Source organism: Theropithecus gelada, chromosome 11 (assembly GCF_003255815.1).
Source record: "Theropithecus gelada isolate Dixy chromosome 11, Tgel_1.0, whole genome shotgun sequence".
Classification (NCBI taxonomy): Eukaryota; Metazoa; Chordata; class Mammalia; order Primates; family Cercopithecidae; genus Theropithecus; species Theropithecus gelada.
In genome coordinates this window covers 53,612,395-53,639,327 of record NC_037679.1, presented here as the reverse complement: position 1 = coordinate 53,639,327, position 26,933 = coordinate 53,612,395, and the positions used below count along the sequence as shown (strand labels likewise).

Here is a 26,933-nt window from a genome sequence, read left to right as displayed (position 1 = left end):
TGAGCTCAGGAGTTTGAAATGAGCCTGAACAACACGGGTAAAACCCTGTCTCTACAAAAAATACAAAAATTAGCCAGGCGCCATGGTGTGCACCTGAAGTCCCAGCTACTCGGGAGGCTGAGGCAGGAGAATTGTTTGTGCTTGGGAGTCTGAGGTTGCAATGAGCCAAGATCATGCCATTGCACTCCAGCCTGGGAGACAAAGCAAGACCTTGTCTGAAAAAAAATACGTGTGTGTGTGTGTGTATGTGTGTGTATATATGTGTATATATATGTGTATATATATATAATGTTGAGTAGACATGTTTTTTAAAAAAGGTTTTAGTTCCCCTCCCCTCATGAAAGAGTACTATCAATATTACCAACCAGAAACATTTTTGACAACCTACAGACTTCATTAACAATCCTAATTGTGTCATGAGATCAGGAGCCTCTTTGCTCACACTTAGGAAGTCTGCAGATTAGCTGAGGATTTTGAAATAATATATTTCCCTATTTCTTTTTTGAAAATCATTGATTTTAGATTTTCAATTTGTACTTGTTACTATCAATGAGCCCTGTCTTCTACTTTCTAATATGCTTTTTCCTATCTGTTGTAGACTGGAAACTTCCAAAAATGTTTGAAATAAGTCAGTGTTAAAAATAAATAGACATCAAGTGAATGCCTTAGGTAGTTTCTCTCATGAGAGAAGTATATAAACTTTATTTTGTTGGTGGTCATTCATATGTTGTTTGTCTAGATACCTTTGTTGCATATTTTCTGAAACACTATCTTTCATTTGAATTCTACAATTAGTTTGAGAAAATGTTTGTTACATTGGTATATGTTAATGTTGAGGTTTTGAATAATTTTTGTATAATTGTAAATGTATTTTAAATAGTGCTTATTTGATTTTGAAATACTTGAAAAATAAATGAATTTTAAAATATTTTGTTTGAATGAAAGGCTGAAAAACAATCAGCTAATTTACGGGCAGAACGCTTGGAAAAAGAGCTACAATCAAGCAGTGAACAAAATACTTTTTTAATTAATAAATTGCATAAAGCTGAACGAGAAGTAAATACATTGTCCAGTAAAGTAAGTTGTTTTATGTTTCTGTTTCATTCTTTAGAATGTTTGTTACTATATAATGATAAATTTTATTTTTAATAATTCATTTCTTTATACTGAAATGTTTTATTATATCATTCTACCTTCCAAGAAATAAATACATTGATCAGTAGAGTATGTTATCTTATGCCTCTACTTCATTCTGTAGAATACTTGATACTGTACAGTGACGAATTTTGCATTCTCTGTATTGAAGTATTTTTAATCCTATCACTCTGCCTTCCAAATACATGCAGAATCTGATCAATTCTTACCACATCCACCATGACCTTTCTAGTCCAAGCCATGATTTTTTTAGGCTCAGTTTCTGTGCCAGGTTGCTTACTGGTCTTTCTGCTTTCTACCCATTCAGAGCTCTGTGTGATCTGGAGTCTTTTCACAGCCATGACCATGTATTTTTCCTCCTGTTCACTTTGCTCCCTTTGGCCTTGTCACTCTTTGAGCAAACTCACGTCTTGCTCAGAGTTTCTGCACTTGTCTGACCTTGACTCAGTCTTCCCTCACATATCCACATAACTTGCCTCCTCACCCCCTAGATGTTGCCTAACCAGAGAGGCTTTCCTTGTCTTCACATTGGAAAATAGCATCTTCCTTCTTCCTCTGTCTTTCTATCTTCCTTACCTGCTTCATAGCTCTTAATACTATCTGATATAGTTATTTGGTTTTTATGTTTTTGTCTCTCCTTTTCTTTCCCACCACCTTCCTTTCAACCCAATATAAGCTCCAAGAGAGCAGGGACATTGTTTTCATCACTACTACTTTTCCAGCTTCTAGAACAGTGCCGGCACATAGTAGGTACTCAATAAATATTTCTTCAATGAATAAATTAGTAGTAGCAGCATGATCTACATTTATATTCTCCTTAACAGACTGGATTCAAATTCTGATTTTTCCGTTACTAAAAAAAGCTGTGTGACCTTGGGCAGTTCACCATCTCTCTGAAACTTAAGTGAAACTTAAGTCTATGAAATGGGACTAATACCTACTTTATAGAGTTGTGGCAAAAATTAAATGTAGCTGATGATGAAAATGATAATAGCAGTGATTATACACTGGTAATATCCTTAAATAAGAAAATATTGTAACATAAATAATACAGAATTTTTAGTCCATTGACTAGTCTGTATCTCACTGTCTCAATAACTGTGTGTAACCTTAGGCAAGTTTACCTAATATCATTAGGATCCAATTTCCTTATATCTGTAAGAACTCTTCCAGCCTACTAAGACTGTGTAAGAACTACTAGGAAATAATTTGATTGCCTCCTGATTTACTATAAGTAGATTATATATTCAACAGATACACATTCAACGCTTATAACTATAGAGTATACAAAAAAAATAGATATAAAACACAAGTAAATTCAGGATATAGGGAGTTTCCATGCTTTTCTTCCAATTCCAGTATAAATTATTTTTAATTTTGTAAAATAATATTGAATACCTAGTATTGCAGCACATCGTTCTTGACCTGAGTAGCCAGACTACACTGCTGGAATAATTGGAACCACACATGTCGCAACAGGACATGGGATATGCTGGCTTGTGCAGTGGCTTCTCTCTTGGGGGGTCACCAAGTATAATACTTTTCATGCAGTACATTTTACCTGAGCTCTCTGGCTCACCTTTGTGCTGACCCTGATTTTCCTTCTTTTTTTCCATATATATACTCTTCCCTATTGCTCTTTCCTTTTAGAGTTAGAGCATAGGTGATTTCTCCTACTCTGCTGGAGAAAAAACAGCAATCTAGTATAGTATTTATTTCTTTGTGCTTGTTTATTAATACACGTTGCTAAGAGTTGCCTGTCTTTTTAAAGGCACACTTGCATTATTTTGCATATAAATGGAGTATTAAATACCATCCTTTAACTTTAAACAAACTAAGTTTCATTTGAAGTCTTGCATGTAAAGATTCCATTGGAAGGGTAAATTTTAAAATAATATTTCAAACATGACTGCCACAGTTTTCTTTGCAACTTGAAATTTTCATAAACATTTTGCAATTCTAGCAAATGGTTGTTTGCGGTGCAAAGGAACACCTGGGGTGTGTTGTCTAAGTTATTCAAATTCATAAATGTTTGTCAGATTTTAGAACAAAGTTATGTCAGTGTGAGTATCAGTGTCTTGGATTAAAAGGTGTTACTAAAGATGGCCTGAAAATGATGACCTTAAGGAGATTTCACATTCAGCTAGGTAAATTCTTCTAGTTCCCTCATAACGTTTTTCATTTTCAGAATGCCAATAAAAGATAGTTTTAAGGAAGCCACCCAACAGAGTTGTCCTTATTTACCTAAATTAATGAGGTAATTACGTCTCAGAACTTTGAAAAAGATCAGGATTTGAGTACCGTCTCTTTGGAATCTGTATCCAGGGCTTCTTAGGTAATACATATTGTCAATTATATTTCCGTTTCTTACTTGTTTATACTGTGCTCTTGTGTGTCTTTCTGTGAGTATGTGTACTTTAACAGATCCTGACCCCCTATAAAATGTCCAGTATTGCCAGTTTTGACATTTATTAAAGTTTTGTTAGTAATATCTGAATACTTCCATTGTGTGAAAAACATAAAGCAAATTCACAACATAAAGGCCAGAATCTATATGGCAGACATTCTGTGAAGAATAGGGTGACTTGATCCAGTGGAGCTTCAGGAGACCATGAATTACTTGAAATTTTATGCAACATTTTAACATGAGCATTTTATTTTTAAAAAATCCCTAATTTTCCTAGGATTTGGGACTTGATCACAAAGAAGATTAAGAACCAGGGATCTAGGGGCAGAAAGAAACCTTATTGTAACATTTGGAATTTGGTTCAGATTACTCATAGAAAAGTGCTATTATTGTCATTACTGGGTAATAAATTTTCATACGTTATTTTAAGTAAAATTCCTTTTAGTATATTTTTAGGAAATTAACAGTGTTCGTATAAGTGCATCGGTGATGTTAGGATGATACAAATAAGGCAATAAAGAAAAGCTTAAGATCCATAGATGAGTAAATTTGAATGCAGAGAGGACAGGTACATTGCTTGAGCATATACCACTGGTTTAACAGCAAAAGGAGGCCTGAAGACAGACCTCACTTGTTGCTTGACTTCCTATTTGGTGTTCTTTCAGTTTCAATAATTATAGTTTAGTTAAAAATGTCTTCTCATTTCAATAAATCTTAGGGTGAAATGAAAAAGAAGTTTTTGTAGATCTTGAAGTTACCATGAGGTGAATCAACTTCCTATGAAATAAGATAGCTCTAATTTTCCACCTTATGCAGCTATAGTATGTTTGTTAATGAAATGCTGTGTCATTCTTACCCTTTTACAGTTAGTATATAATAGCAGGTTATAATTACGTTTGTCATAGTGATTGGATTTTCTTTGTAATTGTATTTCTTCAAAATTTTAAAGTATTTGTAATTTAAATTCTATCTGTCCATGAAATTATAATATAGTAAAACCCAATCTACAGAAAGTTTAAGTATTAAAACAAATTCTCAGCTGCTTTCATGTAAACATCATTTTATAAAACTTACTTTTGTAGAAAAGAACTTCCAAAAGGAAATTAAAAATGCAGGCTGGGCGTGGTGGCTTGTGCCTGTAATCCCAGCACTTTGGAAGGCCAAGGCGGGTGGATCATGAGGTCAGGAGTTCAAGACCAGCCTGGCCAAGATGGTGAAACCCCATCTCTACTAAAAATACAAAATTTAGCCAGGTGTGGTGGTGCATGCCTGCAATCCCAGCTACTCGGGAGGCTGAGGCAGGAGAATCGCTTGAACCCTGGAGACAGAGGTTGCCATAAGCTGAGATCAAGCCACTGCATTCCAGCCTGGGCGACAGAGCGAGACTCTGTCTCAAAAAATAAATAAATAAAAATGCAAAACTGATGTCAGCACAAGGTTGCCATTTTATGAACGGTCATTTAAAAATCTACGAGTTAATTTGGAGGGGTGTCTTATTGTAGTTACCAGTACGAAGGCAGTACTCACTTTTCTGTTTATTTCCTTTAAATGAAGATTTTGCATGAAACTATTCCTTGAAACATTTTCAGGACCTTTTGTTGATGGAGTCTCTTCCAGTAAGACACTTCTATTTCTCATCCTTGCCCTCTTTGGCTCTAGGACCTCTTTTTGATTTGTGTCTGACTCCCAACTCCAGTTTTTATGGGGTTTTTATTGGACTCTTAAGTAAATTGTCTTTTACTTTCCTGTTTCTACCATCTCACATTTTCTGTATTTGACTTGTATATATTTGTAGTTTCCTACTCTGATTCCATAGTTTTCTATATTTGGGTAATATATCAGAAAACGGGTCATCTAATCTTTATGTTTGTATTGATTAAATCCTTATTATATGACTATATCTAATTTTAGAAGCTCCTTACCAAAGAGAAGGGCTATGGAAAATGAATTTATATGATTTATTCTTGTTCCTGCCTCTATCCCCTACCTCATACTTGTGCACATGCGCACACAGACACAATCAATACACATAGACTATTTTGTCACCAGATTCAATTGATTCTTCATTCCCCCCCTTTATTCATTCTTTGCCTCTTAATTGATTTATTTACCTTCAGTTTCTTAAGCCAACAGATTTACATTAATTAATTGTGCCACCTTCAACAGCTAACCGAAAAACAACCCTTTCGTATGGTATATAAAGTTTATTCCCTGCCATTCCTCCACAGATTTCACATCTGCCGGTGCTCTCCATGTAATACATAGCTTGTTTTAAGAGCAGACCATGTCATGTTATACACATAATAACATTTTATATGCTGTCCCTTCTACCTAGAGTACCTTCTTTGTCCCTAACACATTTTTTATTCTTAAATTTAATTTTAATTTTTTTAGAGACAAGGTCTCACTCTGTTGCCCAGGCTGGAGTACATTGGCACAATCATAGTTCACTGCAGCCTCAAACCCCTAGACTCAAGTGATCCTCTTAGTCTCCCCAATGGCTGGGACTAAGGTGCTAATTTAAATTTTTTTTTTTTTTTTTTTCAGAGAAAGGATCTCACTATGTTGCCCAGAGTGGTCTCCAACACCAGGCCTCAGACACTTCCTTCTGCCACAGCCTTTTGAGTAGCTGGGATTTTAGGTGCAAGTTACTGTGTCCAGCTCTGGACACTTTTTAAAAGGAAGGTTTCAGGCCAAGTGCAGTGGATTGCACCTATAATCCTAGCACTTTAGGAGGCCAAGGCAGGAGGATTGCTTGAGGCCAGGAATTTGAGACAAGCCTGGTCAACATAGCAAGAGCCCATCGCTACAAAAAAATTGAAAAATTATCTGAGTGTGGTGGTGTGCACCTGTAGTCTTGACAGCTACTTGGAATGCTGAGGAGAGAGGATCACTTGAGCCCAGGAGTTTGAAGTTAAAGTGAGCTATGACTGTGCCACTGCACTCCAACCTGGATGACATAGTGAGACCCTGTCTTTTAGAAATATTAACAAATTTAAAAAGTTTCAGAATTTTTTCCCTGCAGATTTTCCAATCATCAAGTATTTGATTTTAGATACTTGTAATTAAGTCTTTAAGGCAAGATTAAGCCAGAGGACCATACATAGATATTCGTAAGGAAATGCCTCAGTTCTGTTAGGAAAGAACAGTGTTTCCTTGATGTCTCCTTATTTGAAGTACTGTTGCAGGCACTGACACTCCTTTCTTCTTGAAAGGTACTTAGACTCTACTTTACTATCAAAGCATTTTCTCGTTTCCATTTATGTTTTGGGGTAAGTATTGAATGACAAGAAAATGACGAATAGTAATTTCAATTTTTAATTATCAACAGGTGAAAGAACTTAAACATGCAAACAAACTGGAAATAACAGACATCAAACTGGAGACAGCAAGGGCTAAGAGTGAGCTAGAAAGAGAAAGGAATAAGATTCAAAGTGAACTGGATGGTAATGTGTGATTTCCCTTGCTGCTGCTGCTGCTTATTTTCAGATATGAACTCAAATTATTAAAATAGTTGAACATGAATATTTATTTCCAGATTTTCAACGTAGTTTAGTTTTAATTTTGGAGTACATATGAAATGTTTATTATATGTTGAGTGTTTTGTTCATTGTAAGACTTAACAACTTTTAAAAAATCAGTCTTATGTTTTTATCATAGTTTTTGGATACATAAATGAACTTTGTAAATGGGATGCCATACTTCGTGATTTATAAATCTTAAATCTATTTATTGTGTAGTTTATCACTCCCAGGACATTTTAAGTCTAGAGAATGTGAAGAAGATAATTGGGTTCCAGGCTTAAATTTTTTCAATTAAAAAATTTTTTTTATGTAGACCCTAGGCCAGTCATTGTAGCCTAGTGTAGAGTAGGCTTATTTTTTTATTTTTTATTTATTTATTTTTGAGACGGAGTCTTGCTGTGTCCCTCTGGCTGGAGTGCAGTGGCGTGATCTCGGCTTACTGCAAACTTCACCTCCCAGGTTCATGCCATTCTCCTGCCTCAGCCTCCCGAATAGCTGGGACTACAGGCGCCCGCCACCAGGCTGGCTAATTTTTTGTATTTTTAGTAGTGACAGCGTTTCACTGTGTTAGCCAGGATGGTCTCGATCTCCTGACCTCGTGATCTGCCTGCCTCGGCCTCCCAAAGTACTGGGATTACAGGTGTGAGCCGTGCACCCGGCCAAGGAGGCTTATTTTTAAGTTCCAGTTTAATCTTAGAACATCCATCTCATCAGGTTTCTTCATTATTTATGTTGTTTCTAACTTGAAGTATTTAAATAAGCTTACATTTGGCCTGTAGCTATCCTTGAGTTGATCTGTAGTTGAACTCATTTCAGAGTTTATGATGAATGCCTTTCATGTTTTGAAACGGGGTCTCACCTTGTTGCCCAGGCTAGCTTTGAATTCCTTGGCTCAAATGATCCTCCTGCCTAAGCCTCCTCAGTAACTGGGACTACAGGTGCTAACACCATGTCTGTATGCTGTGAATGATTTTTTCCAATTATTGATTTCTATTTATTTGGCTCATGGATTTCCATAGAGTTAGGGAGTAAATTTTTTTACGAACTTAAAGGATGCTGCATTTTGTTTTTACTTTGAGTTAGATGTGAGTTTGCTTTAATTATTCCATCTGCAAAGTATTTGCCATTTCATCACAAAGATTTCTGAATTCATTGTACAAACTTGAAAGTGTCTGTGTTATTTATACTTCTGCTAGAAATCTGGCAGTTCTACTAGAATCAACAGGTTTTGAAGGGTTTTGTGATTTATTTTACTCTGCTATCGGCCAGCTTTGTCTATGATGCTGTCTTAGAGGCTTAGGTCACAGAACCCCTTTAGAAGTGAAGAAAGTAAACCTCTGGTTTATCATCCAGGTTGTTCTTAACTCTCAGTGTTTGAATGAGTGAATGTATATAGCCTTTTATTAAAGTTTTTATATGTGTATGCACTAAATAAACAGTGACAGGAAAATTTGCTCTGAGTTTTATCCTGTTTCATTCTCTATTTTAAGAGAGTTTATTAATGATGTGAGTATTATTGAGAATATATATTCATAGAGACTTTCTACATTCTTTTAGTTGTCTCACCAGCTTATGAATACTTGCTGTTAAATGTGACTTTTCATCTTAGTAACATTGAATATAGTACATTTTTCTCCTTAAAAAACACTAGGATTACAGTCAGACAATGAAATTCTCAAAGCAGCTGTTGAACACCACAAAGTGCTCTTAGTAGAAAAGGATCGTGAATTAATACGTAAAGTACAAGCTGCCAAAGAAGAAGGTTATCAAAAACTTGTGGTATTACAAGATGAAAAGTAAGTACTTAATTACCTTAGTTTGACTTAAATATCCTTGCAAATGAAAACATTTTGCTGTTATATCGTCTTTATTATAGTTCTTGTAACATAATTATGATCTCTTGTTTTAGGTTAGAACTCGAGAACAGATTAGCAGATTTGGAGAAAATGAAAGTAGAACATGATGTCTGGAGGCAATCTGAAAAGGATCAGTATGAGGAGAAATTGCGGGCTTCACAGATGGCAGAAGAGATCACCAGGAAGGAGCTTCAGAGTGTTAGGTGATATATACATAGATATTTAAAGTTTTTCATGTTGAAATAATGTCAGAGTTAACAAAATGATGTACAAGTAGTACAAAGAATTCCCATGTGCCCTTCACCCTTATCTCCCAAATACGGATACCTTATGTAACCATATTATAATAACCAAGATTAAGAAATTAATATGAATATGATCAGGAAATCAGACATTACTATTATAAAATCTATTAACTGTACTCAAATTTTACCAGTTGTCCCACTGATGTCTTTTTTCTGGTCTAAAACCCAATCCAGGATCACACATTGCATTTAGTTACTTTTAATATGGAACATATGAACACTTTGACAAATACTTGTCAGCATTTTGTGTATCCTGTCTCAATTTGGTTTTGTATTGCATTTTTCATGGTTAAATTCAGGTTAGGCATTTTTAGGAAAACATCAAAGTCATGTGTCCTCAGTGCATCATATTAGGAGGTTCATGATTTGGCCCCTTAACTGGTGATTTTAACTTTGATCACTTGGTTAAGGTGCCGTCTGCCATGTTTTTCCCCTATAAAATTACTATTTTTTTCCCTTTGTAATATATAATTATCTTGTGGTTGCCCATATGATATTTCAAGTCTATGTAAATATTCTCATATTTTGCCTTTATATATTCTTCCATTAATTTTAGTATCCATTGATAATTGTTATCTGAAACAGTTATAATTCTAGCGTTTGCCAAATGGTGATCTTTCCATTTCTGTGATCCTTCCACATTTATTAGTTGAAATTCTCCTGAAAGGAAGAGCTTTCCATTCTCCTCTAGATATATTTATATCACTATGGATTTATATATTCATATTTTTTCTATAGATTATAATATTTTGTTATAATATTTTGTGTTGCTCAACTTCTCTCAGATTTGACTATTGGAAGATCTTTCAAGTTGAATCCCATGTCCTTTTGACATAATCCCACGATTTACTGTGACTTTTTTCTATCATTATAGGATGTTCTATGATTCTCTTTCACTTTCCCTGCCCCAGCCCTGGAATTAAGCATTTCTCTGAGGTGCTTTGATTCCTTTTTAATTGGAGAATGGCATTTAGAAACCAAAATCTCAGCTCTAGGTATGCTTGTTGGTACTAGAGAGTCATTGCTTCTAGGTCCTCTCAGTGAACTGAAAAGTACACATTTATGTCTATTTCTTTATTTTTTTCTCTATATTAATAATCTTGAGTTTACATTGATATTTCTGGCTCTGTTCCAGCACCATGGAGTTCATTCTGGCCTTCCTCTTTTCATACTTGCAATTCTTTTGACAGTGAGAAAACTGATATTCATTATTCATACTGTATTTACTCAGTCCTAGAATATAAAATTGTTTTAGAATTGCTAACTCATCACTCAATGAAAAACAAACCCATTAACTTACATGTAATATTTGCGTATAGTTGTTTTTATCTTTAACCTTAGAGTATATAGTCAAAATCTTGTTTTCCAAAGTTACTTATGATTTTTCTCCCTGAATTCTCCTTTAATGTGGTTTGTTATTCACTTATAAAGCAGGTTTATTCTTTCTGTTCTATTCTGAGTCCATACCTCATCCTTGTTTATTTATTTATTTATATATTGGGCTTTTGAAATATCTACATGGTTCTAAAAGACAGAACTATAATATACCAAAAAACAAACAAACAAAAAATAAAAAAAAACCTCAAAAAGGTGCCACTTCCCACATCTGCTCTACCCTGTTCCCATTTCCCTCATCTTTTCTCCTCTGTCCTGCCCCTATGTGAGATTAATCTCATTAGTTTCTGGTTTAGACTTCCTACATTTTTTGTTGTTGTTGTTCCTCACAAATATCAGATGTCATTGTATTTTTCCTTCTTTCTTATCAGTGTACCCTGGAAACTGCTTCAGATTAGTTCCTAGAGATTAACCTCATTCTTTTTTATGGCTGCATAGCACTCCACTATGTGTTTCTGTCAGTGTTTAGTGAAACAATCTCTTAGGTTTATTTAGTTTCCAATATTTTGTCTTTTTTTTTTTTCCGAAACAGAGTCTTGCTCTGTTGCCTAGGCTGGAGGGCAGTGGGATGATCTTGGCTCACTGCAGCCTCTACCTCCGCCTCTGGGATTCAAGTGATTCTCCTGCCTCCTGAGCAGCTGAGATTGCAGGCATATGCCACTACAACTGGCTAAAATTTTGTATTTTTAGTAGAGGTGAGATTTCACCTTGCTGGCCAGGCTGCTCTCAAACTCCTGGCTTCAGTTGATCTGCCCACCTCGGGCCTCCCAGTGTACCGGGATTATAGGTGTTGAGCCACTGCACCTGGCCTCCAGTATTTTGTGATTACAACTGATGATGCAATCAATAATGTTGTACATGTAAATATTTTCATTTTCTGGAGATGTATCTTCAGGGTGAATTTCTGAAGTAAATTGGTGGGTCAAAAGGTAAATCATATGCAGTTTTGTTGCATATTGCCAAATTTCCATCCAAGAGAATTATATCACTTTGCATCTTAGTGTAGTTTAATTTGCATTTCTCACATTATAAATGAGATTGAGCAATGTTTCATTTGTTTAAGGGCCATTTTTACATCATTTTTGTATGAATTGTTTGTTCCTGTCTTTCCCTATTGTACTTGGTTTTTTTGGCCTTTTTTACCTTGCTTAATTTTTTTTTTTTAATTAGCTTGCTTTTTAGGAGTTCTTTATATATCAGGATTATGCTGCAGAATTTTCTGTCAGTGTGTGTCAGCAGTCTTTTGAGTTTGCTTCTGTTATTTTTTTGCTGTGCAAAAATTTTTATTATGTAATCAAATTTAATCTGTTATTGCTTCTGGGTATTAAGTCAGAGTTAGTAGTCTCTCCCTGAACTGAGGTTAAAGAGGAATTCACTTCTTTTTGCTTGTATGGTTTCATTTTTTACATTTAGTTCTGTGATCTCTTTGAAGTGTATTTTTTTGTATGCTGTGAGGTATGGATTTAATTAGTTTTTTCTAAGTGGCTAATTGTCTCACACTTTTATTAAAAACCTGTCTTTGCCCCAGTGATTCATAATGATGCTTTTATTGTATTTTAAATTTCCATATATACTTGGGTATATTTCTGGACTTTCTATTCTGTTTCACTTATCTGGTTGTCTGTTCATGTGCCATTTTACAATTAAAAAAAAAATTTTTGTTTCAATTTTTATTTAGAGACAGAGTCTGTGTTTGTTGCCCAGGCTGGAGTGCATGATCATGGCTCACTGTAACATTGAACTCCTGAGCTCAAGCAATCCTCCCTCCTCAGCCTCCCAAGTAGTTGGGACTTTAGGCGCCTGCACTATTATTATGATACTTTAATTATAGCGGCTTTATAGTATGCTTTAATATCTGGTGGTGGTACTCGGTCCTTAGAGTTTTTCTCTCAGTATTTTCCTAGCTAGTATTGTATGTTTGTTTTTTCATATCAACTTGAATATTAATGTCTAGCTCCATAAAAAAGTTTGTTTGCAGTTTTATTGGGATTTCATTAATTTTTTTCCAATATGTGAAAATTGATAAAATACACATAAAAATAAAATCTTGCATCTTAACTAATTTTATGTTTTATTTTGTTTTGTTTTTTGTTTTTTTTATCTTAACTAATTTTAAGTGTACAATTCAGTGGTATTGAATACATTCATATTGTGGAACCATCATTACCATCCATCTCCAGAGTTCTTTTCACCTTGTAAAACAAACTGTACCCATTAAACAATAACTCCCCATTACCCCATCCTCCCAACTCCGGGTAATCACCAATTCACTTTCTGTCTTTTAGGATTTTTGACTATACATACTTTTGTAAGTGGAATCAAGCAGTATTTGTCTTTTTTTGTTGTTGTTTTTTTTGGGGGGGTTATTTTACTCAGCATGATGTCTTTTTTTTTTTTTTTTTTTTTGGACTGGGTTATTTTACTTAGCATGATGTCATTATTATTATTGTTATTATTTTGAGACAGAGTCTCACTGTTGCCCAGGTTGGAGTGCATTGGCGTGATCTCAGTTTACTGCAACCTCCATCTCCTAGGTTCAAGCCATTCTCCTGCCTTAGTCTCCCAAGTAGCTGGGATTAAAGGCGCCTGCTACCAAACCTGGCTAATTTTTGTATTTTTAGTAGAGATGTGGTTTCACCATATTGGCCAGGCTGGTCTCGAACTCCTGACCTCAGGTGATCTGCCCACCTCAGCCTCCCAAAGTACTGAAATTACAGGTGTGAGCCACCACGCTTGACCTAATGTTCATTATTTTCTAAGGCTTAATGATATCTCATTCTGCATATATACTGTATTTATTGATTTGTTTACAGACACCTGGATTGCTTCCACATTTTAGCTATTAATGATGCTGTTATGAACATGTGTGTACAAACATCTCCTTACAACCTTGGTTTCAGTTATTTTGGGTGTATATCCAGAAGAGGAATTACTGGATTATATTGTAATTCTGTTTATAATTTTTTGAGGAACTGCCATTCTGTTTTCTTCAGTGGCTGCACCATTTTAAATTCCCACCAAGAATGTACAAGCCTTCTGATTTCTCCATATCTTCACCAGCACTTATTTCATATTTTTTAAAAACTTAATTGACACACAATTGTACATGTTTACAGGGTACAGTGTGATATTTTGATTCATGTGTACAGTGTAATGATCAAATCAGGGTAATTAGCGTATCCATCACCTCAAACATTTAATGCATTCTTTCATTTGGGAACATTCAAAATCGTCTCTTCTAGCTCAAATATACAATAAATTAGTGCTAATTATAGTCAGCCTGTAGTGCTGTAGAACACCAGAAATTATTCTTCCTATCCAATAGTAATTTTGCATTTGTTAACCAACCTGTATCTTCCCTCCTCACTACCCTTCCAGCCTCTAGTAACCACTATTCTACTCTCTAGTTCTATGAAACAAACTTTTTTAGCTTCCACTTGTGAGAACATGCCGTATATATCTTTGTGTGCCTGACTTACTTAATTAACCTATTGTCCTCCGTATTGTCCATGTTGCCATGAACGACAGGATTTCATACTTTTTTATGGCTGAATAGTATTCCATTGTTTATATACGCCACATTTTCTTTATCCATCCGTCTGTTGATGGGCACTTAGGTTGATTCCATATCTTGGTTATTGTGAATAGTTCTGCAGTAAACATAGGAGTGCAGATATCACTTTGACATACTAATTTCCTTTGGTTTGGGCATATACCCAGTTGTGGAATTGCTGGGTCCTGTGGTAGTTCTGTTTCAGTTTTTTTTGAGACAGGGTCTCACTTTGTCACCCAGGGTGGAGTACAGTGGTATGGTCGTGGCTCACTGTAACCTCTGCCTCTGAGGTTCAAGTGATTCTCTTGCCTCAGCCTCCCGAGCAGCCGGGATTACAGGGGTGTGCCACCATACCCGGCTAATTGATTGATTGATTGATTGTATTTTTTGTAGAGACGGGGTTTCACTGTGTTGGCCAGGCTGGTCTCCAACTCTTGACCCCAAGTGATCCGCCTGCCTTGGCCTCCCAAAGTGCTGAGATTACACACGTGAGCCACTGCACTTGGCCTGTTGTTAGTTTTTTGTCGAGCCTCCTTAGTATTTTTCTTAATGGCTATACTAATTTACATCTGCACTAACAGTGTATTGGAGTCCCTTTTCTCCTCATTCTTGAAAACATTTGTTTTGTCTTTTTGACGGTAGGCATTCTAGCTGGTGAGATGAAATCTCATTGTGGTTTGATTTGCATTTCCCTGATGAATAGTTAGGTTGAACAATTTTTTGTAAATGTTTTTCATAAATTCATAAATCCATTCAGATCATTTGCCCATTTTTAAATGGAATTATTTGGGGCTTTTTGCCATTGAGTTGTTTGAGTTTCTTGTTTATTCTAAATGTTAATCCCTTGTCAGATAAATGGTTTGCAGGTCGGCCAGGTGTGATGGCTCACACCTGTAATCCCAGCACTTTGGGGAGCCAAGGCAGGCAGATCACCTGAGGTCAGGAGTACAAGATCAACCTGACCAACATGGTAAAACCCCGTCCCTACTAAAAATACAAAATTAGCTGGGCCTGGTGGTGTGCGCCTGTAATCCCAGCTACATGGGAGGCTGAGGCAAGAGAATTGCTTGAACCTGGGAGGCAGAGGTTGTGGTGCGCTGAGACCATGCCATTGCACCCCAGCCTGGGCAAAAAGAGTGAAACTCTGTCTCAAAAAAAAAAAAGGTTAGTTTGCAGATATTAATATTTTCTCCCATTGTATAGATTGTCTCTTTACTCTGTTAATTGTTTCCTTTGTTGTGCAGAAACTTTGGTTTGATACAATCTCATTTATCTATGTTTGCTTTTGTTGCCTGCATTTTCTGTTGTTATGGTTGTTTTATTTATTTTGTTTTTGTATTTATATAAAGGATGGTGTTTTGCTGTGTTGCCCAGGCTGGATTGCAGTGGGTATTCACTGGTGCAATGCTACTATTCTTCAGCATAGAGTTTTGACCCACTCTGTTTCTGACCTGGGTCAGGTCAGCCCTCCTTAGGCATTCTTGGTGGTCCTCTACTCCTGGGAGGTCATTATCCTGATGCGAAACTTAATGTGGATGCCTGATTGGAATAGCACACTATAGCACCTACAGCACAAAATTTCTGGACTCAGGTGATCTTCTTGCCTCAGCTTCCCAAGTAGCTGGGACTATAGGCATGTGCCACCATGCCCAACTTGTTGCCTGTGTTATTGAGGTCTTACCCGTAAAATCTTCACCCAGGGCAATGTCCTGAAGTCTTTTCCTTGTGTTTTCCTGTAGTAGTTTCATAGTTTGGGACCTCATACTTAAGTCTTTGATTTTTATATATGATGAGAGATGGACCTAGTTTTAATTCTTCTGCATTTGGATATGCAGTTTTCCCAGAATCATTTATTGAAGAGGCTGTCCTTTCCCCAGTGTATTTTCTTGGTGCTTTTGTTGAAAATCAGTTACCTGTAAATATGTGGAATTATTTTTAACTTCTCTATTCTGTTTCGTTGGTGGGTGTATCTGTTTTTATGCCAGTACTATGGTGTTTTTGTTACCATAGCTTTGTAACCTATTTTGAAGTCAGATAGTGTGATAGATATCTCCAGCTTTGTTCTTTTTACACAGGATTGCTTTGACTCTTTGGAATCTTGTGACTCCATGCAAATTTTAAGATTTTTAAAAAAAAATTCTGTGAAGAAATTAATTGGTAATATGGTAGAAATTGCGTTGACTGTGATCACTGTTGGTCGTATGGTCATGTTAACAGTATTAATCTCCCAATCTGTGAACATGAGATTTCTTTTCATTTTTTAGTGTCTTCAATTTCTTTAATCAGTATTTTATAGTTTTCCTTCTAGAGATCTTTTACCTCCTTGGTTAAATTTATTCATAGGTATTTTAATTTTTATAATAAAGAAGATTTCTTTCTTTTCCAGTTAGTTTGTTAAGTATGTAGAAATGCTACTGATTTTTGTATGTTGAGTTTTTTTATCCTGAAACGTTAATGAATTACAAGTTCTAAGAGCTTTTTGGTAGAATATTTAGGTTTTTCTGTATATAAGATAATGTCACCTCAAGTGGACAGTTTTGACTTCTTTTTTATTTGGAAGCCATTTATTTCTCTCTCATGTCTAATTGCTTTGACTGAGATTTCCAGTGCTGTGTTGAATAAGATTGACAAGGGTGGACATCCTTGTATTGTTCTGGTTCTTAGAGGAAAAGCTTTCAACGTTTTTCTGTTCAGTATGTTGTTAGTTGTGGTTTTGTCATATATGGTATTCATTGTATTGAGGTATGTTTCTTTTATACCTAATTTTTTTTAGTTTTTGTCATGAAGGAAAGCTGAATTTTTATCAGATGATTTTTCTGCATGTATTGAAATTATCCTTTTTTTCTTCATTCAGTTGATATGATGTATCACATTTATTGATTTGCATATGTTGAACCATCCTTGCATACCTGTGATGAATCCAACTTGATCATGGTGAATAATCTTTTTAATGTGTTGCTGGATTTGGTTTGCTAGTGTTTTAATGAGGATTTTTGTATCTGTATTTATTAGGAATACTGGCCATAGTGCTCTTTTTTTTGTTGTGTCCTGGTCCTGTGTTTTGGTGTCAGGGTAATGCTGGCCATATAGAATGAGTTTGGAAGATTTCTCTCCCTTTCAATTTTCGGGAGTAGTTTGAGAAGAATTAGTATTAGTTCTTTTTTAAAAGTTTGGTAGAATTCAGCAGTGAAGCCATCTAGTCCTGGGCTTTTTTTCTTGGGAGACTTTTTATTGATGATGCAGTCTTGTTACTCATTATTGATCTGTTCAGGTTTTGTATTTCGTTCTGTTTCAATCTTGACAGGTTTTGTGTGTTTAGCAATTTATCCATTTTCTCTAGGTTTTCCAATTTGTTGTCCTACAGTTGCTCATAATAGTCTCTAATGATCTTTAGTATTTCTGTGGCATCAGCTGTAATGTCTGCTTTTTCATTTTTTATTTTATTTATTTGGGTCTTCTCACTTTTAGTCTAGCTAATGTTTTGTCAATTTTGTTTTTTCAAAAAACCAACATTTTGTTGATATTTTATAGTTTCTTAGTCTCCTTTTTTGTAAATTTCTGTACTGATTTTTATGTTTTATTTCTCTCTACTAACTTTGGGTTTTATTCTTGTTTTTCTAGTTCCTGGGGGAACATGATTATGTTGTTAATTTGAAGTTTTTGTACTTTTTTGATGTAGGCATTTATTGGTATAAACTTTTAATTCTGCTTTTGCGGTATTCATTGCATAGGTTTTGGTATGTTGTATTTTTGTTTTTATTTATTTGTTTTTAAGAAATTTTTCTATTTACTTGGTTTTTTGTTTGTTTGTTTTTTTGAGACAGAGTCTCACTCTATAGCCAGGCTGGAGTACAGTGGCATGATCTCAGCTCACTGCAGCCTCTGCCTCCCAGATTCAAGCAGTTCTCCTGCTTCAGCCTCCCGAGTAGCTATGACTACAGGCGCATGCCACCACACCCATCTAATTTTTGTATTTTTAGTAGAGACAGGGCTTCACCATGTTGGCCAGGATGGTTTCGATCCCTTGACCTTGTGATCCTCCTGCCTCAGCCTCCCGAAGTGTTGGGATTACAGGTGTGAGCCACCACACCCGGCCTTCAGTTTATTAATTTCCTCCTTGACTCATTGGTCATTCAGGAGCGTGTTATTTAATTTTCATGTATTTGTACACCTTTCAGAGTTCTTCTTGTTACTGATTTCTAGTTTTATGTTGCTGTTGTCAGAAAATATACTTGATATGATAATGATTTTTAAAAATTTATTGAGACTTGTTTTGTGGCCTAACATATGGTCTGTCCTGTGGAATACTCCATGTTCTGATAAGAAGAGTGAATATTCTGGCCAGGCATGGTGGCTCATATCTGTAATCCCAGCACTTTGGGAGACCAAGGTGGGCAGATCACTTGAGGTCAGGAGTTGGAGAGCAGCCTGGCCAAAATGGTGAAACCTTGTCTCTACTAAAAATACAGAAAAAAATTAATTGGGCTTGGTGGTATGTGACAGTAATCCTAGCTACTCGAGAGGCTGAGGCACAGGAACCCAGGAAGTAGAGGTTACAGTGAGCCGAGATTGTGCCACTGCCCTCCAGCCTGGGTACCAGAGCAAGACTCCATCTCAAAAAAAAAAAAAAGAAGAAGAATGAGTATTCTGCATTCTGCAGCTACTGGATGAAGTGTTTTACAAGTGTCTGTGAAGTCCATTTGGTCTACAGTGTAGTTTAAATCCTATTTTTCTTTCTAGGTGATCTGTCTTATGCTGAGAGTAGGGTATTGAAGTCCTCTACTATTACTGCATTGGTGTCTGTCTTTCCCCTTAGATAATAATTATATTTGCTTTAATATATCTTGGTTCTCTGGTGTTTGATGCATACATATTTACTATTGTTAATCCTCTTGCTGAACTGTTTTTTTTTTCCATTATATAATGAACTTCCTTGTCTCTGTACAGCTTAAAACCTTTTTTTTACGGTTTCTTTTTACAGTGTGACAAACTTTTCACAGTTTTTGATGTAAAGTTTATTTTATCTAAGTAAGTTACTTCTGTTCATTTTTGGTTTCTCTGCATGGAGTTTTTGTTTGTTTGTTTGTTTGTTTTCCCACTTCATTTTCAGAGGATGTGTGTCTTTATGGGTGAAGTGAGTTTCCTTTAGGCAGCATGTATTTGGGCTTTGAGTTTTTATGCCTTTACCCAGTCTATGTGTCTTAATTGGGGGATGTAATCTGTTTACATTCAAAGTTATTCTTTTTTTTTTTTTTTTTTTGAGACGGAGTCTTGCTCTGCCGCCCCAGGCTGGAGTACAGTGGCCGGATCTCAGCTCACTGCAAGCTCCGCCTCCCAGGTTCACGCCATTCTCCTGCCTCAGCCTCCCGAGTAGCTGGGACTACAGGCGCCCGCCACCTCGCCCGGCTAGTTTTTTGTATTTTTAGTAGAGACGGGGTTTCACCGTGTTAGCCAGGATGGTCTCGATCTCCTGACCTCGTGATCCGCCCATCTCGGCCTCCCAAAGTGCTGGGATTACAGGCTTGAGCCACCGCGCCCGGCCTCAAAGTTATTCTTGATAGGCAAGGACTTAGTCCTGTCATTTTGTTAATTGTTTTCTGGTTGTACTGTAGATCTTCTGTTTCTTTCTTGCTCTCTTAATTGTTTATATTTGTGATTTGGTGGATTTCTGTAGTGACAAAGTTTGATTTCTTTCTCATTTGTATATCTCTGCTCTACTAGTGAGTTTTATTCTTGCATATTTTCATAATGATAGTCATTGTCTTTTCATTTTCAGTTGTAGGACTCCCTTAAGAATTTCTTGTTGAGTAGGGGTAGTGGTGATGAATTCTGTCAGTTTTTGCTTGTCTGAGAAAGACTTTGTTTTTTCTTCATTTCTGAAGGATAGTTTTGTTGGGTATAGTATTTTTGAATGGAAGTTATTTTTCTTTCACTACTTTTGAGTACATCATTCTGTTCTGTTCTTGCCTATAAGGTTTCTCTTGAGAAATCTGTTTGTCTCATGGTGATTTTCTTACTTGATGCTTTTTTCTTGTTGTTTATAGAATTCTTTGATTTGATTTTTGATGTTTGAGTATAGTGTGCCTTGCAGAGGACCTTTTTGGGTTGAATCAGTTTGGGGTCTTTGAGCTTTTTGGATTTGGATATTCATCTCTCTCCTAAGACTTGGAAACTCTATCTACAGTTACGATTTTGTTTACAACATTTTTGATACCGTTTCCCATCTCTTATTCTTCTGGAATTTTATGATGTGAATATGTGTTCACTTAATGGTGTCGTATAAGTCTCATAGGCTTTCTTCATCCCTTTTATTCTTTATTATTATTTGTCTGACTGGATTATTTTAAAAGACCTGTCTTAATGTTCAAAAATTCTTTCTCCTGCTTGATCTAAACTGTTGCTGAAATTCTTGATTGTATTTTTATTTTTGTTCATGAAATTCTTCAGCTATAAGGATTCTGTTTGGTTCTTTTTTATGATATCTATCTCTCTAAAATTTCTCATTCATATCATGATTTTTTTCTGATTTTGTTGAATTTTGTATCTGTATTCTCTTGTATCTTTCCAAGTTTCCTTAACATTGTTATTTCAAATTTCTTTTCAGGCATTTTTTAGATTTCTTTTTCATTAGGGTCTATTACTGGAGAATTATTGGGTTCCATTTGAGGTGTCATGTTTTCTTTTTCGTATTTCTTTTTTTTTTTTTTTTTTTGAGACAAAGTCTCGTACTGTCACCCAGGCTGGAATGCAGTGGTGCATTCTTGGCTCACTTCAACCTCTGCCTCCCGGGTTCAAGTGATTTTCCTGCTTCAGCCTCCCAAGTAGCTGGGATTACAGGTGCCCACCACCAAGCCCGGGTAATTTTTTGTATTTTTAGTAGAGACGGGTTTCACTATGTTGGCCAAGCTGGTCTCAAACTCCTGACCTTGTGATCTGCCTATCTTCGCCTCCCAAAGTGCTGGAATTACAGGCGTGAACCACCACGCCCAGCTTTTTTCATGTTTCTTGTGTCCCTAAGTTATTAGGTGCATCTGGTAGAACAGTTGTCTCTATTTTATGGAGTAGCCTTTGTAACGAAGGACTTTTTCCTGTATATTTGTCATGCAGTATTGTTTGGGTAGGTGCTTTGGCTTTGTTTCTGGATTAGTGCAGTAATGTAGTCTCCATGTGATATCTTTGGCTGTAATTCACGTCAGCAGTGTCTGCAAGTACCTCAGTGGTCTCTACTGTGGATTTTTGTTGAGTGAATCTCATGTCTTTGCTGTTGATAGGGGCCTCTAGGTGGAACAGTTCTCAGGTTTTGGGTGGTGGGTACTCATTGGGTGTGGTGGCTTTGCCAGTTGTGGGGTGGGGTTGCCAGTGGTGGCTGTTGCCAGATGGGTCCATCCTTGGTCCCTACAGGTATGTGGAGTGCATTTCTGCTTCACCAGTTGTGGGAATGGGATTGCTGGCAGTGGCTGGCAGCTAGTTCTTAAACCCTAGGGACTGCATGCACCAGCGCCCTTGGTCTTGGAGGTTGCCTCCCTGCTGTGCTAGATTGCTTGTTCCTTTAGGTCCACTATACCAGCTCAGGTGCTGGAGTTTTGGCTTTACTGCTCTGTGTAGCTGAGGTTGTGGTGTTGGACCCTTTTATTTGGTTGTGGTGTGATTACAGTGGGACCCTTCAGATGTGGAAATACCAGGTCTGTTGAACCCCATGGCAGCATGTATTTTAGCGTTGACTCGGTTCTCAAAATGGTGCATGCTGTAGCAGCTTGGGTTACAGGGAGTGGGGGTACGCAGTGTGTGTGCCTTCTCTGGAGCAATGTAACCATGTGGACTCCAAACAGCTCCCTGTACTGGATTCAGGGCCTGTTAGGACTCGAGGGCTCTTCTGTAGCTAGGTTTACACATGTCCACAGTGGTATTAGGGACTGCTAAGGAACTCCTACATACCATTTCTTGCACAATGGGGAGTCTTTCTTGGTTCTGAGCCAATCCCAGCTGGGTGCTTTGCTTTCTTCTCTATGCTGCCATCTCAAGTCTCCATGATTAAGTGGATTTTTTTTCCCTTTCATGTAAATTCTGTTGTTCTCCCTTGGAAACTCTACTTGAAGTGCAGTTATTTACTTGTTATTTTGGACCTTTGTGGAGGAGTGTTGGTCCTCTAGTCAGTCATCTTAATGATGTCTTCCTCATGTTTTTTTGATAGTAGCCATCCTAATAGATGTGAGGTAGTATCTCATTGTAGTTTTGATTTGCATCTTTCTAATGATTAGTGGTGTCAAGCATCTTTTAATATGCCTGTTAGCCACTTGTATATCTTTTTTGAGAAACAGCTAGTCAAGTTCTTTGCCCATTTAAAATTTTTATTTTTTATTTTCGTTTAGTTTTTCTCTGTATATTCTGGATATTAATGCCTTATCAGATATATGATTTGCAAATATTTTCTCCTATTCTGTAGTATTTTACTCTGTTGATAAATATCTTTTGTGCAGAAAAATATATTTTCATGGAGTTCATTTTGTCTGTGTTTTTGTTGTTGTTATTGTTATTGCCTATGCATTTCGTGTCATATCCAAGAAATCATTACCAAATCAAATTCCATGAAGCCTTTCCCCCATCATTTCTTCTAAGAGTTTTATAGTTTTAGGTTGTACATTTAGACCTTTGATCCATTTTAAATTAATTTTCCTATATAGAGTTAAAGAGAGGTCCAAGTTCATTCTTTTATATGTGTGTATCCAGTTTTCCCAGCACTGTTTATTGACAACATTGCCCTTTTTTAATTGAATGACCTTGGTACTCTTGTCAAATTCATTTGACCCTATATGGGAAGGTTTATTTCCGCATTCTGTATTCTATTCCAGTTGCTTATATGTTGGTCATTATGTCAGTGTCACACTATTTTGATTATTATAACTTTGCAATAAATTTTGAAATAAGGAAGTGTGAGTTCTCTAGTTTTGTTCTTCAGGAGTATTTCATCTACTTGGGTTCCCTTGAGATTCCATATGAATTTTAGGATAGATTTTTCTATTTCTGTACAAAGTACTGGGATTTTGATAGGAATTGCATTGATTCTGTAGATTATTTTTGGTAGTATTGACATCTCAACATCAAATCTTTCAATTTATGAACATGGGATGTGTTTCCATTTATTTATATCTTCTTTAATTTCTGTTAGCAATGTCTTTTAGTTTTCTGTTTATAAGTATTTCACCTCCTTGGTTCAGTTAATTTTTATATATTCTTTTTGATGCTGTTGTAAATGGAATTTTCTTCATTTTCCTTTTCATATTATTCATTGTTAGTGTATAGAGATGCAGCTAATTTTTGTTTGTTGGCTTTGTATTCTGCTACTTTGCTGAATTCATTGTCTTTCTCTTGCCTAATAGCTCTGGCTAGAACTTCCAGTTTCATGTCGAATGGAAGTGGCAAAAGTGGGAGTACTTGTTTTATTCCTGATCTTAAAGGAAAACATTTCAGAGTATCACCATTGCTTATGATATTCACTGTGGCTTTTTAATGTATGGCTTTATTATGTTGAGGTAGTGTCCTTCTATTCCAAGTTTGTTAGTGTTTTTATCCTGAAAGGGTGTTAAATTTTGTCAGATGCTTTTTCTGTATCAGTTGAGATGATCATGCATTTTTTTCTTCATTCTTTTAGTATGGTGTATTATTAGGTTGTTGCGAAAGTAATTGTGGTTTTGGACCATGAATTTTAAATCAGTGTAACTAGGCTCAAACACATCTTTATTAATCAAAATAGGAACCATTGCAGTCAACACTTTTTTGCCAATAAGTTTGTTTATTCTTGTAGTATAAAAATCTATGCTTGGGGATTCGACAAACTTTTTTTTTTTTTTTGAGACAGTCTTGCTCTTGTCGCCCAGGCTGGAGTGCAGTGACACAATCTTTGCTTACTGCAACTTCCATCTCCTGGGTTCAAGCGATTCTCCTGCCTCAACCTCCCGAGTAGCTGGGATTATAGACACCCGCCACCACGCCTAGCTAATTTTTGTATTTTTAGTAGAGACAATGTTTCAAGATGTTGGCTAGGCTGATCTCGAAGTCCTGATCTCAGGTGATCCGCCTAGCTCGGCCTCCCAAAGTGCTGGGATTACAAGTGTGAGCCACCACACCTGGCGGGATTAGACAAACACTTAGAAAGCATTTTGTGCATCCTGCTTGTTGTGGAAGGATTTTCCCTGCAAAAAGTTGTTGAGATGCTTAAAGAAGTCATAGTCAGTTGGCAAGAGGTCAGGTGACTATGGCAGATGAGGCAAAACTTCGTAGTGCAGTTCGTTCAACTTTTGAAGCATTGGTTGTGTGACATACAGTCGGACATTGTCGTAGAGAAGAATTGGACCCTTTCTGTTGATCAATGCCGGCTGCAGCACTGCAGTTTTCAATTCATCTCATCGATTTGCTGAGCATACTTCTCAAATGTAATGGTTTCCTCGGGATTCAGAAAGCTGTAGTGGATCAGACTGGCAGCAGACCACCAAACAGTGACCATGAGCTTTTTTGCACAAGTTTGGCTTTGGGAAGTGCTCTGGAGCTGCTTCTCTGTCCAGCCACTGAGGTGGTCATCGCCGGTAGTCGTATGAAACCCACTTTTTGTCGCATGTCACAATCTGCTTGAGAAATAGTTATTGTTGCATAGAATAAGAGAAGATGACACTTCAAAATGACGATTTTTTAAAATTTTCACTCAGTTCATGAGACACCCACTTAACTAGCTTTTTCACCTTTCCAGATTGCTTCAAATGCCAAATGACCATAAAATGGTTGACATTGAGTTCTTTGGCAGCTTCTTGTGTAGTTGTAGAGGATCAGCTTCAACCACTGCTCTCAGTTGGTCATTGTCAACTTCTGATGGCTGGCCACTGTGCTCCTCCATTTGAAAAGTAGACCTCTTTTTCTTTTTAGATTTTTTTCTATTTCAATGCTTATTTCCCCTTTGTTATTTTTTGTTCTCTACGTGTGCTTTCTTCCTTTCTTTCTTGGTCAAGTCAGCCACTGCTTTGTATATATATATTTTTATATTGTGGTAAAATATACATAAAATTTACCATATTAACTATTTTAAAACGTACAGTTCAGTGCATTCATTTAAATTAGGATTTTGATTTATTAATTAGATCAACTGGTTTCCCATTTTCTAACTCATTAATTTCTGTTTTTATCTTCTGGTTCTTTGCCCTTAAAAAGTTTGTATAGTTTTATTGTTGTCATTTAATGTACCTAAAATAAAATTCACCCATTTTGTATACAGTTGTACAGTCGTCACCACAATAAAAATATGGAATAGTTTCATCACCCCAAGTTTCCTCATGTCTCTTTATAGTTGACTTCCTTTCCTGAGTCCCAGCATTAGGCAACCTGTGACTTATGCATGCTCTGAGTGTATCAGTAGCTCATATGTTTATTGCTGATTAGTATTCATTGGATAAATATAATATGATTTATTTATTCTTCTCTTGATGGACAAATGTCGGGTTGTTTTTAGTTTGGGGCTATTATGAATAATGCTGCTGTGAACATTCATTTACAAGTCTTTGTGGAAATATGTTTTTATTCTCCTAGTTAAATACCTAGAAATGGGATTACTAAGTCATATGGTAAGTATATGTTTACTTTTATAACATACAGAAATACTGTTTTCCAATGTAGAAACACTTGACAAAGTTTTTTTCATTCCAACTAGCAGTATATGAGGATTTTGTTTGTTTTACATCCTTACTGATACTTGTTATTTTCAGTCTTAATAATTCCAATTGGATATGTTGTAACATGTCACCTATGGTCTTAATTTGATTGTCTCTGTGACTAGTGGTGGTTAGCATCTTTTTATGTGCTTATAAGCTACTTCTGTGAAGTTTCTGTTCAACTGTTTTGCCCACTTTTTACATTCAGAAGTTATCTTATTGATTTATAATAGTTATTTATGTGTTACACATATAAGCTCTTTCTTAGATACATATTTTACAGATATTTTCTCCTTATCTATGACTTGCCTTTTTATTTACTCAATTGTGTGTATGTATATGTATGTGTGTGTATATATATGTGTGTGTGTATATATGTTTGTTTATTTGATTATCTCTGTTACTAGTGGTGGTTAGCATCTTTTTGTGTGTTTGTTTATTTTTTGATACAGGATCTTGCTCTGTTGCCCAGGCTGAAGTGCCGTGGTACCATCTCAGCTCACTGCAGCCTCTGCCTCCTGGGCTCAAGTGATCCTCCCACCTCAACCTCCCGAGTAGCTGGGACTACAGGTGTGCGACACCGTGCTTGGCTAAATTTTATATTTTTAGCAGAGACAAGGTTTTTCCGTGTTTCCCAGACTGGTCTCGAACTCCTGAGCTCAAGAGATCTGCCTGCCTTGGCCTCCCAAAGTGTTGGGATTACAGGCGTGAGCCCACTGCACCTGGCCACATTTACTTAATTGTGTATATTGAAAGTGGATTTTATAAAATCTACTTGTGTGGTGTTTTTTTCCTGTGTTTTCACACCACAACAATGCAGAAAACTTCTGTGACCAAATGTATGGATTTCTACCCATCAACAAGTAAGCATTCATTTCTGCAGTGGACACCAGCCTGACATCTTCTACTCTAATTTGATTCTACTGCTCTCTACATGGAGATAGCATCAGATCCTGTGGGTTGAAGGCTTTTCCCATTTCAGACACCAGTCTCACTTTCAGACCTCTGGAACTTCTGACCGACCAACTTTTTAAGTTGGGGTTTC

At 36.4% G+C, this 26,933-nt stretch overlaps 1 protein-coding gene across 1 annotated transcript in view; it reads left to right on the top strand.

Annotated features, from left to right (window-relative positions):
* The window catches only part of CEP83 (centrosomal protein 83), a 148,642-nt gene that overhangs the window by 81,621 nt on the left and 40,088 nt on the right, over positions 1-26,933 (top strand). Inside the window, exons 7-10 of the mRNA XM_025402585.1 lie at positions 946-1,077; positions 6,894-7,008; positions 8,738-8,882; positions 8,996-9,145. Coding sequence (XP_025258370.1) covers positions 946-1,077; positions 6,894-7,008; positions 8,738-8,882; positions 8,996-9,145 — 542 coding nt within the window. The remainder of the gene's footprint in view (positions 1-945; positions 1,078-6,893; positions 7,009-8,737; positions 8,883-8,995; positions 9,146-26,933) is intronic.